The 19845-nt window shown below is 17.2% G+C and overlaps 6 protein-coding genes across 6 annotated transcripts; 1 reads left to right on the forward strand and 5 right to left on the reverse strand.

Moving 5' to 3' along the window:
• Window positions 1-415: 415 nt before the first annotated feature.
• Window positions 416-2944, reverse strand: PRELSG_0603400 (tRNA methyltransferase, putative; the record flags this gene model as incomplete). The annotated part of the gene is made up of 1 exon (XM_028675483.1): window positions 416-2944. One exon carries the CDS (start codon window positions 2942-2944, stop codon window positions 416-418), a length of 2529 nt encoding a protein of 842 aa, XP_028532067.1.
• Window positions 2945-4911: 1967 nt separating this feature from the next.
• On the reverse strand, window positions 4912-5286 carry ATG8 (autophagy-related protein 8, putative; the record flags this gene model as incomplete). Its single annotated transcript, XM_028675484.1, has 1 exon — window positions 4912-5286. The coding sequence occupies one exon, from the start codon at window positions 5284-5286 to the stop codon at window positions 4912-4914; it is 375 nt and encodes a 124-aa protein (XP_028532068.1).
• Window positions 5287-7047: 1761 nt separating this feature from the next.
• On the reverse strand, window positions 7048-9264 carry PRELSG_0603600 (large subunit rRNA processing RRM protein, putative; the record flags this gene model as incomplete). Its single annotated transcript, XM_028675485.1, has 10 exons — window positions 7048-7169; window positions 7253-7310; window positions 7444-7521; window positions 7644-7684; window positions 7769-7922; window positions 7992-8066; window positions 8196-8273; window positions 8401-8519; window positions 8661-8765; window positions 8871-9264. The coding sequence occupies 10 exons, from the start codon at window positions 9262-9264 to the stop codon at window positions 7048-7050; spliced, it is 1224 nt and encodes a 407-aa protein (XP_028532069.1).
• Window positions 9265-9876: 612 nt separating this feature from the next.
• Window positions 9877-10805, reverse strand: PRELSG_0603700 (flagellar outer arm dynein-associated protein, putative; the record flags this gene model as incomplete). The annotated part of the gene is made up of 3 exons (XM_028675486.1): window positions 9877-9993; window positions 10240-10425; window positions 10803-10805. The coding sequence occupies 3 exons, from the start codon at window positions 10803-10805 to the stop codon at window positions 9877-9879; spliced, it is 306 nt and encodes a 101-aa protein (XP_028532070.1).
• Window positions 10806-12216: 1411 nt separating this feature from the next.
• Window positions 12217-14885, reverse strand: PRELSG_0603800 (conserved Plasmodium protein, unknown function; the record flags this gene model as incomplete). Its single annotated transcript, XM_028675487.1, has 3 exons — window positions 12217-13848; window positions 14024-14604; window positions 14723-14885. 3 exons carry the CDS (start codon window positions 14883-14885, stop codon window positions 12217-12219), a joined length of 2376 nt encoding a protein of 791 aa, XP_028532071.1.
• Window positions 14886-17105: 2220 nt separating this feature from the next.
• Window positions 17106-19289, forward strand: PRELSG_0603900 (cytoplasmic dynein intermediate chain, putative; the record flags this gene model as incomplete). Its single annotated transcript, XM_028675488.1, has 1 exon — window positions 17106-19289. One exon carries the CDS (start codon window positions 17106-17108, stop codon window positions 19287-19289), a length of 2184 nt encoding a protein of 727 aa, XP_028532072.1.
• Between the last annotated feature and the right edge of the window lie 556 nt (window positions 19290-19845).

Below are 19845 nucleotides of genomic sequence, written 5' to 3' on the forward strand. Positions count from 1 at the left end.
ATCTTATTAAAATTCTAATGAATGAAAAAATTAAAAAAAAAAAATAGTTACAACAGAAAAAAAAAAAAAAAAAAATCGATATTACCATAATAAATAAAAAAAAAATTCATATATAAAAATTAATTAAATACTTCTAAAATTAAAATATTCACAATCTATTTTTCTTATCATAAATGGAAATTTATTATTATTTTGTAAAATTTTTCACATATATATATATATATGTATAATATATTTTTTACTCTTTAAAAATATACACATTCATATATAATTTTTTTTTCTTTCTGAAAATATATTAAGAAATATAAATGTGAAATACACTAAAAAAATATATTCCAATTTTTGATTAAATTAGTTGTTAAATTTATATATATATGAGATAATTTTTTTTTTTTTTTTCATTTCACTAATAATGTCAAAAAATTGTTATATTATTACTTTTATGAATATTTAATATTTTTTGATATAATTTAATATCAAGAAATTGATTGCTAATCTTAGAAGATCCAATACAATGATAATAAATTAAATCATTTTGATATTTTTTTAGAGAATAAATATATTTTATTTTTCTATTTTTTATTATAAAAGGAAAGTAAAATGTTATTATTTGTCCTGGAGATAATCCTATATCTTTTTTTTGTAATTTTAAATATGCAACATTATTTAAATGAAATATTATTTTCGCCTTTTTTATATTCTCATTATTTCTAATCTTAATATATATTATTTTTTGATCTTTTGATCTTTTTTGTTTTTTTAAACATAGAGGAAATTTTCCTTCTATCCATTTTATGTTTTTTAATTTACACTTTGTTCTTATACTTTTAAATAGATCATTCTTATAATTTTTTGTCACATAAATAAAATTTTCTGCTACATTTTTATTTTTGTTTTTTATTATTTTTTTATAAACAACTACCCATTGACATGAAGAAAAAGTATTTTTGCAATTTTTTTTTATCCTTTTATTATAAAGAGAATGAATAAAATTAGTTATATATTTATTTTGTCCAATTGCATATAAATGAATATCAGAATTTTTATCTATCACAATTTCATCATCAATACTTATAATATAGTTAATATAATTCAAATTAAACAATGAAATATATTTTTCTTTAAAATTTAACAAATCATTTGTAATTAATTCACCAGATGATTCCTTTGATACGTTTTCGTTTTTATTATCTTTATCATTTTTAAAATACGTTTGTAATAACAAATGCATATTAACCTTTCCGAATAAGCATAAGCCTTTTGTCTCATTTTTATTATAATAATCAATATTTTCTTTTTTCATAAAATTTTTAATACCTTCTTTTGTATGTAGACATAAAGGAAAAAGAAATTTAGATAACTGTTTTTCAGTAAATGATGATAAAAAAAAGGTTTGATCTTTTTTTCTATCATTGCTAACAAGTAATTTATATCTTTTTTTCTTTATTTCTTCCTCTTCATTTTTTCCATGTGCATATGGAAAATTATTATTAAAAAAATTATTAGCATTATATGTATCATTAGTACTTATCATAGCATAATGTCCAGTTGATATATAAGAATAATTAAAAAAGTTATTTTTTTTTTTATACAAGCTCTTAATAATCTTTAAAAGAAAATTATATTTTATTTTTTTATTACACATTATATCTGGATTAGGTATCTCTCCTTCAGAATAACTTTTTAACATTGGCACAAGAACTTTTTTAAAATATTCATCATTAATATTTACAATGTATAAATTTCTTCTTTTTTTGCAAATGCGTTTTACATATTTCAAATCATTTTTACTACAATCATAGTTATTAAAATTAAAAAAAAAATTATCAATGTAATATTTTTTTTTTTCTAATAAAAATAAAGCCATTAAAGAATCAATTCCACCACTAAGCATATGTGCTACTCGTGGATAGGAATATATTTTCATAATATTCTTATCGGAATTTAAAGGATTACATCTATTTCTTGTTTCATTTTTATCAGATATTGAAAATAATGCTTCATTATCAGGGGCATTTTCAAGTGAATTTGAAGATATCTTTTTATCTTCATTTACACTTCTATATACCAACACATGTTCATTATATATAAAAGATGCTTTTTCTTTATTTTTAATTTTACATTTATCATTTTTAATATCTTCTTTCAAAATGAAACTGTATATATATTGATATATATAATTTATTATATGTTCAATATTAAAATGAATAGTAAATAAATTTCTTAAATTATTAGCTATTTGTTTAAAGTCCATCTTAAGAAAAAGGTTTAAGCTTACTTGTTGTAATCCTTTTAATATGGAATGAAGAAAGCAACATAACAATATATTATCACTATATCCATCTATTGTTATAAGGTATCTTTGTCTTTTTAAATTACTTTTAATTAAATCATCTACGTTATTATCTATTTTTAAAATGTTAAGAGACACTTTTTTACTCTTATTATTTAACTCTTTTTTTCCTTTAATTAACTCTAAATTGAATAAACATTTGTCTCTTTTAACTTCATTTTTTTTTTTTTTTCTCGTTATATCTACAGCTAAATAAACATTAGAATTGCAGCTGTGGATGTATTTATAAAAAACATTTTTTCTTACTTCATTGATATAAAAACTTTTTTTTCCTTTAGTAAAATCACTTATATTTTTATTTATAAATTTTTTTTTAATTAAAGGAAAATAGTTGTTTTTACATGTTTCTATATTTTTTTTTATCAAATAATTTATTTTTTTTTCTCTTTCATTTAATGATTTTAAATCTTCATATATATTTCTGATGTTCCTTTTAAAATTTTGAATGCTATATAACTTTTTCTCCAAGTTTATAATATTTTTGTTTACATTGCTAATATAACTAATAGTGCCCTTTCTTTCATAATTCCTTATTATTTTATTATTAAAAAATGACAAACATAAAATATAATATATCAAAATAATAAACATGAAAAACAATTTTAAATATTTACATCTTCTATATATATATATATATATATATATATATATATATATTTTTTTTTTATCTTTATTTTTCTGTGATACTAAAACAAAAACATTAAATCACTATATTGTTCTCTTTCTTTTATATATATATACATATATATGTATTTATTTCTATAGCTTTCAGCATTTTTTTCAACTATATTATTTCATGATTTTTATATATGTTATTATTTAATTTATTTTTTAATAAATATTTTTTTATTGTAATTATAATTGAGTTATGTGATTGTACCAGAACATATATAATATTTACTTAATTATGTTTACAGAATTTCATCATTTTTAAGTATATCCATTTTAATTGTTTATGTATGGTTTTATAATTATTAAAATCGTTTTATTACTATCAGTAATTTTTATTTTATTAATATACATAGTATTTCTATCTTTTTTTCCTTCCTCCCTTTCTTTAAATTAACCTTTTTAAGTTACAAATTAATTCACCTCTTTTTATTTTAATATTTAAATTAATATTCATTGAGATTTTTCTTTTATAGCTTTTCTCTTTTTTTTAATTGTTTATTCTAAAAAATTTTCTTCTTTACTATTTATTTTAGAAATTTTGATTGTTCATGCAAATCATTATCTAAATCCTATAAGGATTTTATCAATATTCTACTTTTTTCCCATATAAAATTATGATTTTAAAATATATCATCCGATTTATTACATTTTACAAAACTATAGTATTAGATCAATTATTCTTTAAGATTATATATATATATATAATTCTTTTTATTTCTTTTATCTTTGTGTTTTTTGAATTTATAGAAGTATTTTTATCACATAATGTGGAAATTTATTTATGTTTTCACAGAAGAAAAAAAAAAATATGTATATATATATATATATATATATACGAATTTTAACATAATTTGGTAGGTAATTAAAATATGAATAGAAGAATCATATAATGAATACGTTAAATTTTATAAAAAAAAAAAAAAAGATGAATAAAAATTTATATGAATTAAAAATGGATGTAGAATTATTATTATATCTAAACCATGAAGATATTTATATCGAAACGACAATATGCATTAACAAAAGATAAAAATATTAGTATTACAGAAAAAAGCACTGAATAATTTTTGAATAGACCATAATATAAAATTAATTTTTAGTAAGATAAATATGAAATAAATAATTTTTGAAAAATTCTTAATAATAATATGAGTTTACATTTTATTTTCTTTAAATCTTAAGATCATAGCTCTTTTATGTATCTAAGATATTTCTATGAATATTTGAAAATTATAAAAATCTACACTTTCATTTTCATATGAAGGAATATCTATTAAACAATATAATAATTTTATTACTGAAATTATTTTTAAGATAATTTGTTAGTTTTCAAAATTAATTCAAACTAAAATAGAAAAAAAAAAAAAAAAAAGTAAATACATACACAACATTTATAAAAAAAAAAAAATATAAGCATATATTATTAAAAATAATAAAGAAATAAAAAAAAAAAAAAACAAATAAATATGTGTATATACACACATGTTCACATATATTTTGACTATAAAAAATAAAATACTAATATTATTAAAATAGACATAATAACTAATTTTGTTTTTCTAATAAGAATTAAGTGTATAAATATATATGCATCTTATAATAATAAATAAAATTTATAATGAAATAATATTAAAAAAAAAAAAACTAAAATAAATATTTCCTTATATGTATTCATACATATATTTCTATAAAAAAATTTAACAGTGTTAATAATTTTATTAAAAATATTTAAAAACTATTTGATTTAAAAAAAAAAAAAAGAAGAAAAAGAAAGAAAAAATTAGCGGCATTCAACATATACATAATATTAAAAAAAATATACTGTGAAAGAAATAAAATTTTAATTTTTTATTTTTTTTATTTTTTTCTTTACTTTTTTTATTATTTTATCCTAAACAACTTTCACAACTATATTCAAGATATAAATATCCATCTTCATCTTTATACATTTCATATAATTCTTGCATTAATAAACCAGTTTTAGGTACAATATTATTAACAAATATATAAATTGTTTTTTCCCTGAATAGTTTCATATTATTTCCGTATGCACACTGATTAATATGTTGATGAAGAATGAATTTAAACTCACCAACTAGCATATTCATAGGAACAAGAAATTTTTTTTTTTCAATAGCTGGTAAATCTGATCTACTAGCTTTTTCACAGACTACAGGTATTCTATTTGGATATTTTGCTCGAATTTTATGGGTTTCTGCTACTCTATTTTCAAAAGGTACCTCTTCTTTTAATGATGGCATTTTGACAAAAAATTGGGGAAAAAAAAAAAAATTAAAAAAAAAATTCTGTACATACAATTATTTATTCTACTATTTTTATAATTCCATAGATAAAAAAAAAAAAAATTAAATTAAACTTTTGCACATATTAATTTAGTTATCTATTTTCATAACTTGAAAACAAAAAAATTATTTATAAACATATATATATATATATTAAAATATATATATCTATATAAACATCTATATACACACATTTATATATATATATTTTTTCAATTTACATATTTATATGAATTTCTATATAATTATCCTTATAAATGTTATTATTTCCAAAATTGCACGTTATATTAATGAATTTAAATAACTTACACAAAAAAAAAAAAGAAAAAGAAAATAATTATAAAGTGATACAAATTAATATAAATATTTACGTTTTTATATCTATTATTCTATTTTATCATTAATATATATTTTATTCTGTTATTTCTATATATTATATCTTTAGTATTCATGAAATGATTGGTACTTCGTTTATTCGTTTCTTTTTTTTTTTTTTTCTTATATATTTTCATCATATTTCATTCATTCTAATTTAATATTGTTACTATCTATTTTTTTTATTTTAATCAAATCTTTCAACATTGCTTTTGTAATTATTTTCTCTCTTTTTTTTTACTTTTTATACTTTTAGAATACCTATAATTAAATTGTAAATATTTCAACAGTATTTTTATTTTATCTTCTGTTTTTATAACCTTTTATAAATATTTTTTTAATTTTTTAATCTTTTCTTTTATTTTAACGATTAAAAATATAAAAAAGAATGTTTATTCAAACATTTCTTTACTAGTACATTTATCATTTAAATAAAAAATAACCTATATTTATTACTTCATGTAGTTTAATGCTTTTATTGAAATAAAATTAACGTTTTTATGTAAATATTTATTCTTTTATATATATAAATATATATATATTTTAAAACAAGAATTTTTTGAAATGTTGTGATATATTTTTTTTTTCTGTGCAAAAAAAAAATAAAAATAAAAATGAAATAAAATAAAATAAAGTGAACTTTATTTTTTTTTTTAAAACATTGTAAATCTGTAACAATTAAAAAAAAACGTATATATATATATATTTCTTTTTTTTTTTTTTTTGTATATTTACATAAATATTTATATCATAAAGTTTTAAACAACTCTCATTGTTGCATTTAAAGATGTATTATAAACAAATATGCATTTTGCATAAAAAAAAGTATACATATATATATATTATTTAAAATGATTGTTCTAATTTTTTTTTTTTTTCTTATTTTATAAAATGTCTGCATATATTTATACGTTATATTTACTATGTTTATTATTTATTTTTTAAAATAATAGTAAATTGATTTATAATGTTTTCCTATTAGAACAGTAAAAGTATTTAGCTACAGCATAAAATATAATAACTAATGTGTTTTGATATTTATTATTTTGCAATATTCTAATTTAGAATTATATTTTTAGTTATAAATATAAGAAAAAAAAGAAAAAAACTAAAACAACATAAAAATTAGTTATTTTTATTTTTCCTTATGTTTATACAAAACTGAAAAATATTTTGTGTGCAAAAACAATTTTGAGTAGTTTTATTTTTAAATTTTTAAAAAAAGGAACTTCAATTTTTCATATAATTAACATTAAAATAAAAAAAAATAAAAATAAACAAAGAAAGAAAAACAGAAATACATTTATGTATCATTTATATAATGAAAGCACTTAATGTAAATATTTAACTTGTTTCAACATTTTTATCTTTTATTCTAATTTTTTTTCTGAAGTATTTTTTTTTTTTTTTTCTGTACTTTTTAAATTTTTTGTTAATTTCTTTTTTCATTGTCTCTTTGTTTTTTTCTAAAAACAAAATTTTTTTTTTATATACATATATATTTAATTTTTTTTTTTTCATGTTCTTTTTTTTAATTTTTCAATCTTACTTTTCTCATTGTCTTTTTCGTTTTTATCAATCACTTTTTGAACAATAATTTGTCTATTCTATACAAAAAAATTATAATAAACATATTTAATATTAGATGATGAAAAATATACCTAAAGATTAGAATACATCTTATTTTTAAATTTCTATTTTTATCAAGTTATTTTATATATTTAATATAATTTTTTTTACATTTATATTTTTTCCATTAAACATCTCAATAGCCTTTTTCACTGAACTTCTATTTTTAAATAAAATAAAAGCTACTCCCTGTAAATATAAAGTACATATGAACATATTAACGTAATTATCATTAGATTCAATATTTTTAATATATTAAATATATTTATAAATTATTTTATTTGTTTTTTTTTGTTTTTTTTTTTTTTAACCGTAGAACAACTTGTTATGTTATCTCTTAAAATTCGAATTCCTAAAAGAATAGAGAAAAAAAATAAAAATGAAAGAATATAAAATAATTTTATTAATTTATAAACGATAATATATTTTAATTTACCTTTTATTTCATCTACTTCTTTCATCATTTCATATAAATCTTTTTCATTTAGTTGTTTATGCAAATTTCTTAAGCAAACAGATTTCTTCTTATTAAAAAAATTATTATCTCCAACTTTATTAATTCTTAATACATAACCATCATACACTGTTCCCTAACAAAATATAAAGAAAATGACTATATATATTAAAATAAAAATAAAAAATGTAATAGAGGAATTTACATTTCTACTCAAAAGAGTTGGTACATAATCCTCTTTCTTTAATGTTATTAATGCATTTTTGTTATCTTTAGCATCCTAATTAAATTTTAAAAAATAATATAAATTATATATAAAATTTAACTTTTGCTTTTATTTCTTATTTGCTCTTGTTATTGTTGTTGTTCATCTTTTATTTCCCCTTATTATTTTTTTTTTCTTTCATACGGTAAATTTTTTAAGTATAACTCCTAACTTTTTCTTATTTGCATATTTTTCTTCTAATGGTAACGATCGAAATCTAATCTAAAACATAGAAAGAAAAAAAAATATATATTTTTGTTTATATATATGCTAAATACAAAATATATATATATAATAAGAATAAAATGTAACAAAAATATATAAAATAAATGTATATATAAATTATTACTGATTCAACAATAGAACGCTTAATATTCAGTATTTTTAACAGTTTTGGGCCTGTTACATTTTTTAAAGGAACATTTCCAACAAAAACAGTCCTCTTATTTTTTTCAAATAATTTCTTTTCTAAAAAAAAAAATAAAAATAAAAATTAAATAATTTTAAAGTTACATTGTACAAAAATTATTAAACACTAACAATTTTAAAATTTTTTAATAAAATAATATATACATATATATATTTGCATAAAGTAAAAAAAATTATTACTATATTCATCCTCATCTTGCAATGTATGCTTTTTTAATCCTTTTAATTCTTTGTCTTTACTTGAATTAATGTTTGTTGTTATTTCCCCATCATTTTTTTTATCGTCTAAAAATGAAATATGAATAAAGATATATATATATATGTATAAATATTTAGTTTTACAATATAAAAAAAGAGTAAAAAATATAATTTATACAAAATTTATTTTACTTATTTTTAGATTAACTGCTTCATTTTTACTTAAAAATTTGACAACTGAACTAATTTCTTCCTTTTTAGTTTCATTTTTTGAACTTAATTTTTTCAATATCTTTGAAATTTTTTTCTTTTTTTTTCTTTTCAAATTATGTTTTACATTATATTTATTATCTTTTTTAGAAACTTTAGAATCATCTGTTAAATTCTTTATATTATTTTTATTAGTTTGTACATTTTTTGTAGAGTTTTCAATATTATTCTTATATTCTTTTTCTCCTTTTTTTATCTTATTTTTTTCCTTTTTTTCTTTTAATATTTTTCTTTTCTTTTCTTTTCTATTCTTTTCAATGAATTTTTTATGTATCTTAATGCTATTGGCACCCAATATTTTATCTTTGTTCTCCATATTTTATTCTTATATTTTTCAATTTAAACTTTTGAATTTATAATAATAAATTATTTTCATCATTCAATTAATACTATAAGTGTATTTAATTATATAATAGTATTTTTTCTTTTTTTTTGTATGAAAAAAATAATATGTATTTTAAGTTAAATATAATGTTATATTCTCTTTTATTTATTTATTTTATTTTTTTTTTTTATTATTTTATTTTTTAGAAATAATGATGAATCTTTTTAAAAAAAAAAATAAACATATATAATGTATCCAATTATAATATTATTTAAGGTTAATGGATATTAATATTTAAAAAAAAATAAAAATATATAATTTTACTTACAAAGCTATTATATGAAACAAATAAATGATTACCTATTTCTTTATAAAAATAAAAAATTTTTATCAAATATTTTATTTTTATAATTTAATATTTTTAAACGATAATATTTTAATTTTTTTTTTTTTTTTTAATATTTATTTAGCAAACTTACGAAAAAATGACAGTGTTTTTTTTTTTTTTATGTTTTATAGTTAATTAAATAAAAGGAAATGGGAATTTCAAAAATAAATAAAAAATTAATAAATAGAAATAATAAATACTTTTATTAAGAATAGTTAATTTTTATCTTTATCGGCAAAAGGATCTTGAACAACAATTAATGTATAATCCTTATCTGGTGCTATCATAATTTCATGTTTCTTTGATCGTAGACGCAAAAAATTTATATCATTCTTTAAAAGATATACATAAAAGAAAAAAAAAAAATTAAATAGAAATAGCTATATAAGATATATATATATATATATTTATGTTTCATAAAAATATGTAAATAAAAATATAATTGGTTATTAAAATAAAATAAATTTCATATATTTAAAAAAGTAATGTTATTTCAATGAAAACTGTATAATAATGCATAATACATTATTTTTTTTTTTTTTTTTCTTTCTTTTTTTCATATATTATTTCTTATTAACTTGAGGATCTAATTCTCTAATGACATCTCTTGCTTTATTAGACAACTGTGTTAGTAATGATGCGTGTAAATCAGATTGCTGTTGATCAAAAGTACTTTTAATTATTAATCCCTCATTATTTACAACTAGAATTCCAATTACTCCTTTATGATTTTTAATTCTATTTAATATTTCTTCTGCTTCACTCTATGTATGAAAAAAACGGGAATACTTAATTAAATTACTATGATATTATATTATAGCTGTCTAATATATAAATTCTATTTATTATCATTCAAAAATATCCTTTATAAAAATATAATAAAAATAAGAAATTTATCTTTTATATATATATATATATTTATATATATTTATATATTTTTTAAAATGATCATAATTTTTTATAGAAAAAGAAAAAAAAAATTTTAACTCTTATACTATATATATAATAAATTTTTTTTTATTTTTTAAAATATATTTTAAATAATTCTTATCTAATTACTACACTTTCTATATTCAATATTAATAATAAAAATATGTATATTCCTTATTTATTTTATCTTTCAATTTATATCTTTTATTACCATTTTTCTATATTATATTTTTTCGTTTATTTTGTATATGTAACTTTTTTAAATAATTAATAAATTTTTTAAAGATAAAGTAAATATAAATTCATTTTAATTTTTCTAATTAGAAAATTATACTAATTAATGAAGATAAGATGTATACATATAATAAAGATCATATATGTATGTATGTACAATTTTGTTAAATGAAATATGTTTTTTACATTTTATGAAAACAAAATATTTTCCTTAAATATATGATTCAATTTATCTTTTTTTTCTTTATATGTGTGCATAAAAACATTTAAAAATATAAAATATAATAATTTTTTTTTATATAAAATTAAAATAATGAAAAAAAAAAAGGCATAAAAAATTTCTATATATAATTTATAAGCTGGACATTTATAAATAAATTGAAATGAAAAAAAAAAAAAAAATGAAATAAATTTTACACACTAGTATGCACATAATTTCTTTTCTTTTTTTTTTATATTTTATTATAAAGAAATTAAAAATTTAAATATTTCTTTTAATTTAATTTTTCTTAATAAAAATTGTTATTTTGTTATAATTTCATAAACAAAAAAACAAAAAAAAAAATACATTTCATAGATATTGAAAATTGAAAAGCCTATATTAAAATTAAAAATAAAAAAAGAATTTAACATATATATATATTTATATATATAAATGATATATATAATTAGAACAAAACTAATATTTCTAGAATACAAAAAAAAAAAAATCTGATAAATTTATTTTGTATTATTCTTTTTCTTTTTTTTTTTTTTTCTTTTGATAAAAATAATTAGAATTAAAAAGAGAGTATTTTCTAAAAATTTTCAAAAATTGTTTAGTAGTAATTGATAATATAATAATAAAATAACAAAAAATAAAACATAAAATGTAAAAATATAAAACTAAGACAAAAGATAAAATAAATTTAATTAAAATAAAACAAATAAGAAAAAAAAATAAAATAAAATAAAAAACAAAAAAATAGAACATTGAAATGGAAATAGAAATATTTTGGAAAAGTTAATTTTTCTTTATTACTCTTTTATATAAAATAATTTTTTCCTTTTCATATACATATATATATATAGGTATATAGATAGATAGATAGATAGATAGATAGATAGATATAAAAACACATGTAAAATATATTCTTTTACTTTAATTTTTTTGTTATCAAAATAAGAGAAACTAAAAATTTTCTTTTGTAATTAATTCTCTATATTTTAACAAAAAATGTATATATGGAATTCTTATTTTTCTTTTTTCTTTTTTTTTTATTTTCATTTATTTTATTTTTTAAAATAATTAATTTATAATAAAATATTTTTAAACAAAATAAGATTCATTGAAAAATGATTCTGTAATTTCATAAAAATTAACGTAATAATTATGTGTATATAAAATGTTCTTATAAGTGTTGAAATAAATCAAAAGAATTATTATTTTTTGATGTTTTTATTTTAGAAAATATTTTATTACTATTATTATTATTACTATTAACTTGATACAATGGTGTCTTTTTAGAGCCTATTAATGTTTGGCATTCTTTTCGATTCTTTATTTTTTCAAGTAATCTTGTTATATGTGGTGATTTCACCGAACGGTTTTGAATTTTAATGCCTTTTCTTATAACTCCAGGGGATGTTACATCAAAATAACCAAATTTATATTGATCAGAAACTGTAAATAATTTATATTTATTTAAATTACTATAAGAATTACTCTTTTGATATGATATAGTATTTTCCTTTTTTTTAGAATTATTATTCTGTATATCATTTCCTTTATTATCTTCTAAATTTTTCTTATCATTTTCATTTTCCTTATGCTTACTTAATAGTTCTTTATAATAATTTATCAAATCATTTTTTTTTTTTAATTCTTCATCAAGTTCTTTGTTTTCTTTATCATTTTTTTCTTTTTCATCTTTTTCAAAGTCTACTTTTTTTAAATCATACTCTTTCTTAATTTTTTCAGAATATTCACTTATTTCTTCTTTCATTTTTTTTTTTTCTTTGGAATTTATATCTATTTTATAATCTTTAGAGTTATATAAACTTTTCGTTTTTTCATCATAGTCTTTATGTAGTTGCATAATTTTTGATTCTGTTTTTTTGTAAATTGCTTTCAAACTTTTCTCCATTTCTTTATTTTCATTATCTTCCTTTTCATAATTGAATTTCATATCTTTCATTTCTTCTTTAATATCTGATAAACATTTTTCAACATCTTCTTCTTTATTCTTAAGTTCTATTAATTCTTCCCTTTTTGAATTTATAAATTCATCTATTTCATTTTTTTTTTTTTTTTCTTCATCTAATTTTTCTATTAATTCCTGAATTCTCACATTTATATTTTGTATTTCTCTATCCCTTTTCCATTGATCATCCTGTTCTTCTTTAATTTTCACTTTCATCTTTTCTAAAATAGCTTCTAAGTGACTTAGGAAGTTTTTATTATCAGTACAGTTCACATCAATATCAATTAAAGCGTTATCCATTTTATTTTTTTCATTTAAAATTAAGTTGTTAATTTCTTCTTTATAATTGTTAATTTCTTCTTCTATAATATTTTTCTCTTTATTCAAATCACTTAACATATTTTGATTTAACTTTTTTCTTTCATTTTCAATTTTATCATTTAAAATTCTTTCTTCATTTTTTAGTTCAGTTAATTCTTTCTCTTTTACTTTGAACTCATTTCCTAATTCATCTACTTTTATTTTTAATTCATTAAATTTATTATTCTCTTTTCTTTTTTCTTCTTCTGTTTCTTTTAAAGAACATACTAAAATATTTATTTCCTTTTGAATATTTTCTGCGTTTTCTTCTAATTCTTTTTTTGTATTTAGTGTGTTATTTAAACCAGTATTAATTACATTTAAATAATATTCTTGAGATGATATTTGATTTTCTAAAAATTGTAATTGTGATTCTACCCTTGAGTTATTAGATTCTATTTCATTTTTCTTGATTATTAAATTTTCTTTTTGAAATTTTAATTCTTTTTCACTTAAAATTAATGTATCATTTTTTCCATCCTGAAATTAAAAAAATATACACATAAATAATATTAATTCAATAAAAAAGAATACAAATATAATAATAAAGAATATTAATACAATTTGTAATGCTAATAAAAATTACATATATAATACACAGTTTTATTTTCTTATGAATTTTTTTTTATTTTATTTTTTTTAATTATAAAATAACCAATTCCTTTTTTTGATCAATTAAATTTTGTCTACATATTTTTATTTTATCCTTATTCTCATTGATATTATTTATTATGCTTTCTTTTTCATCACATATTCTTTTAAAGTCATTTTCCAATATATTAATTTTTTCATAATTTAAATTGGTTAAAATGTTAAATGATTCAAATGCTTCTTTATGTTGATTAATCTGATAATCTATTTCTTTTATTTTATTAGTTATATTTAAAGATTCATTGTTCATAAAATTTATATCATTTATCAATTCTTTTAATTCTTTTTTTATTTTTTCATTGATTTCCTCTTTTTCCTTCAGATTTATTAATTCATTTTCTTCATAATTTTTTAAAATTTCTTCAGTTTTTTCTGCATCTTCATTTCTCTTTTTTATCTTTACTAAAGAATCACTAAATATTTTAAAAAGAATGTTAAAGTTTTCACAGGATTCATGAAAGTTTATATTTGTTTTATAATAATAATCGCAACTTCTCTTACAAACATCTCCTATTTTTTTTAAAAAAATATATTCACTTTCTACTTCTTTTTTCTTATTTTTATTTTGAGATTCTAACAGAGAGACTATAATAAAAAAATATAAATGAAATATTTAAAATAATTAAAAATAAAAACAGTTAAAAAGAAAGTGAAATAAACATCATTTTAAAAAAAAAAATTGTCTTTTATATTTTGAAAATACTTTTATTTCTAGAATTATCTATTAATTCTATGAGAGTGTCCATTTCAGAGTTAAATTCTTTATTTACTTTATTATTTCTACTAGAAGATATACTTGTCATATTTATATGATTTTTACTTGTTGAATTGTCTATGTCTGATAAATAATCTTTGTTTAAAATCATTTTTAAAAAATTTGATCTAAATATATATTTATATAAAATAATAATATATACCAAAATAGACAAAAAAAAAAAAAAAACAAAAACAAAAACAAAAACAAAAGGAAAAAAAAAAAAAGACTTTTATACTTTTAAATTATTATTATATTGTAGACAAAACAAATAAAAAATTGTATTAAAAAAACATTTTTATAGAAACATAAAAAATTGAATTATGAGAAAGAAAAATTAAATGACTAATTTAAAATAATTGAATAAATAGGGAACTTTTCAAAAATATTTTTAAATAATTAGAAAAGTTTAATATATTTCTATCTCAAATATTTTAAAAAATATAATTTCTTAAAAAAGTAAAGGTGTACATACATATTAATATGTGGACATAATAAACAAATTAAAAAAAGTAAAATAATGAGAAAAAAAAAAAAAAATGAATTTTTTCTTTTCTATTTCTCATTTATAGAAAGCATTAATGGAAATAATGAAAAAATGTATATACAACAAATAGTTTTTTAAAATCATTTTATTCTTTATAAACACTATATAAATTAATATTATTAAACAGTGAAATGGAAATACTGGACATTCTATAATCTTTATGAATGTAGTTTTAAAAAAATGATTTTTAAAAGTAATTTTTATTTTTTTAATTTAATTTTCTTTTCTTTTTCTCTTTTTTTTTTTTATGAGAAATATTAATACTTAATATAATTCATTGAAAATAATTAAAATGTTAGTTTTCCACTTAAATTTATTTTATAATATTTATAACTTAAATAAAAAAAATAAAAAATTATTTTGCAGAATATTTATGTAAATAGAATACAATTTTTTTTATTTTTAATATAAAAATAAAAAAGACAAAAAATTAATTTTTTATTTATACAATTTTATAATACAGGGATGTATTCTACAGAAAAATTCTACAATAAAATTAATCTGCTATCACATATTTAAATAGATTTAAAAAAAAATATAGTTTTTCTTTAAAAAAAAATTAGTAGTTACTTTTATAAAATAAAAAAATATTTCATTATAAAAAAAAAAATGAAGGGCAATATCTATATACATATTTATATGTATATAAAATAATAATAAAAGAAAGTAGTCTACAAAGATAATATTCATTTATTAAAAAAAAATATTTTTATATTAATAAAATTATATTTATTTGAATTAAAAGAAATAATATTAAAAATATTAATCATGGTTTTTTGATTATTTCATTATTTCTTTTTTTTAAAATAAAAATATATTTCTAGTCTTATTTTTAATAGTTCAAAATCTCTACCTAATAATTTTCTTATTTTATTTTAATAGATCTTGAATTTCAACCCTTAACATTTTAAAATAAAAAGTTCATTATATAAATATTATAAAAATTCATATTAAAAGTTATAAAACTATTATTTCAAAAATATACAAAAAAAGAAATAAGTATATATATATATATATATACAAGTATTTATTTAATGTGTGTGAGAATATTTTTTTAATTTTACATTTATTGCATTATTTTTTTATTTTATTTTTTTTTTTGTTAAATATTCAAAATCTTTAATTTAAAAAGTTCAATTAAAAACTTTTTAAAGATTAAAAAAATTTTTATTAAATTAAAATAAGGTTAAACATACTTTTAATTTAAAAAAATGTATTTCCTTAAAATTCATTCTTCAAAAAAATTTCATACATGGAAAAAATACCTTTATTAAAAAAAAAAATATATATTCTTTAGAAAAAATTAAAAAAAATATGTTATTTTTTTTATCCAAAAGAAAAGTTAATTTTTTTTTTTTTTTTAAATATAAAATATAAAAAATAGACACAAAAAATGGAGTAAACAATACTATTTCAGAGCTTAAACAAATGTATATGAAAAATAATTTATTTTTTTATATATTTATCAGGACAACTTAGATTTTTCCTTTTTGATTTTCATTTTATAAAAATTTAAGTTAATGTGTATGCATAGATATATACAAATACTAATGTATTTTTTTTTGTATATATATATATATATATATATATATATATATATATATTCTTTTCGAATAATAACTAATTCTTGAAAGGATAAAAATAATCATACTTCTAAGAAAAATTAAAGAAAAATAAGGAATAAGTTAAATTGATAATTTTTGATAATAAACATATTTCAAAAGTGAAGTTATATATTTTTTTAGTAATAAAAAGAGAATATATATCAAATTGAATAAAAAAAAAATGGACGATAATTCAGTATCTAATATTTTAAAACCAATTGATGAAGAAGAAAGAATACAATTACAAAACAAATTGAATGAACAAAGATTAGAACTAGAAGAAAAGAAAAAGTATCTAGAAGAATTGAAAAAATCAAATGAAAGAGCAAAAGGTGTATCAGAGTTACAATACACTGATGATTATCCAGATCCTGATAAAATGCTAGAGAATTTTTTAGAATCCTTAGAAAAAGATGAAAAAGAAATAGGAGAATTATATGAACAACGAAAAGATAAAGATATGAAATATTTAGATAACCATTTAATAAGTAGTAATATTTCAAATGATAAATTTTACAATAACAATAATTCTTTAGAAGATCAAATGGAACAATCATTTATTTTTAAAAAAAAAACGTCTATAAAAAATTTTAATTTTAAAATTAACAAGTTAAACGAAGCAAGAGTTATAAATGTTCAACAAAAAGATATAAAACATTTTGATAAATCAATTCAAGTTAACTTAATTGACGAAAAAAATACTACTACTGAAAAGAAAAAAGAAAAGATAACTGCATTATCACTAAATAAAGACCATTCAATAAATAAAATTAAAGGAGACAAATTAAATAATAATATAGTAAATGACAAAAAGAGTGTTATATTAAAATTAAAAAAAAAAAAAAAAAAAAAATCAGTGAAAAAAGAGGACCAGCAACAAAAAGACAAAAAAAAAGAAAATGAAGAAGAAAATGAAGAGAAAATGAGAAAGGAAGACCGAAAGGAAAACGAATATGAAGATGAAGAAGAAGATGAAGAAGAAGAAGAAGAAGAAGGTGAAGATGAAGATGAAGAAGAAATAAAGAAGGATATAGAAGATAAAACAAAGAAAGTAAGTAAATTAAAAATATCAAAAAAAAAATCTTTAGATGAAGAAAAAAAGAAAAATATATTAAATAGTAATAATTTTATTAAATTTATTGAAAATACTTCAAAAATAGTAGAAAGAACCTTAGGAGAACAAGAAATGTTTAATACTATATTTGACTTTGTATCAAAAGATTTATCAGAAGAATCAGAAAGTCTAGAAAAATTAAAATTATTGAACACTTATTATTGTAAAAAATATACAAGTGGAAGACCAATAACAGATGTTAAGACATCACATATATACAGTGAATTATTTTTAGCCTCTTATGGAACTTCAGAAACAGCTACTTCAACTGATCCTGATGGATATGTTTTGGTGTGGAATACGAGTATGAACAATAGGCCCGAGTATGTATTTACTTCTCAACCAGCTGTATGTACAGCTTTATTTAATAAATTTAATCCTCATTTAATAATAGGAGGAACCTATACAGGTAATATTCTTCTTTGGGATATCAGAGCTAGAGAAAAGCCAGTTCAGAAAACATTACTTTCAGCTAATGGGCATTTGCATCCAATTTACTGTGCAGAAATAATAGGAACTCAAAATGCACATAATCTAGTAACTGCTGATACAGATGGAAGATTATGTAACTGGTCATTAAATATGCTTACCTGTCCCTCAGATACAGTAGATTTAAAAAGAGGAAACAAAGAAGTATCTTGCTGTTGTTTTTCATTTCAAGAAGGAGAAATAAATACTTTATATGGAGGTGCAGAAGATGGCTCTTTATTTCAAGCACAAATACATGGAACTAAAGTAGGAATAACAGAATCTTATAATATTCATAATGGACAATTAACAGCTACTCAATTTCATCCTTTAATTGAGGGAACCAATGATCATAATGATCTTTTATTAACAGCTTCAGTAGATTGGACATGTAAATTATTAAGTGTAAAGAATGCAACAAATCCCTTATTTACTTTTGATGCCTTTGAAGATTATTTAATGGATATTAAATGGAATCCCGTTCACCCAGGAATTTTTGCAACAAGTAGTAGTAATGGACAAATAAAAGTGTGGAATATCTCTTATGATATAGAATGCCCTTACTTTGAAACTAGCATTAATGAAAAATCAACAAACAAAATAGCTTGGTCATGTGAAGGTAAAAAATTAATAGCTGGAAATTCCGATGGGTCCTTAACTTTATGGAATACTTCAAGTGAAATATATCAACCCAGATCAGAAGATATTGCTAAATTTGAAAATAAAATTGCAAAAATGAAAACAGAATGTATTGCAACTGATCATACAGAAATTGAAATTTAAAATGTATATAAACATATGATCGTAATTAGAATGCCAAAATTTTTTTTATTTATTCTTTTCTTTTTTTTGTTATATATATGTGCGTGTGTATTTCTTTTTAATATTAAATTTTTACATTAAATTAATTTTTAGACAAAAGAAGAAATTATAAATATATTTTTATTTATTTTTTTTTTTTTTTTTTCCAAATTTTTTTATTTCTCTTCTTTTCCAAAAAATACTTCTAAATAAGTAATTATTATTTTCATTATATCCCTTTTATTTCAACTAATTATATGTATCTATATACATATTTATATATATTATTCATACTAATTTTTAATTTTTTTTATCCATTTATATTTTTATTGTTTTTACAATAGACTATATCTTCATATTACTAAGATGCCTTTTGTTTTCATTTTTTTTTTTTTTTTTTTGTGATTTAATGTTAAACAATTAAAAAAACTTTTTTTATGTGCAAATTAAAAAGAAATTTTTCATCATTTTTTATGATTTTTTTTTTATTTATTTCTTATTTAACAAAAAAAAAAAAAGTAATAATAAACATACAAGT

This window comes from Plasmodium relictum, assembly GCF_900005765.1.
Source record: "Plasmodium relictum strain SGS1 genome assembly, chromosome: 6".
In the NCBI taxonomy this organism is placed as follows: Eukaryota; Apicomplexa; class Aconoidasida; order Haemosporida; family Plasmodiidae; genus Plasmodium; species Plasmodium relictum.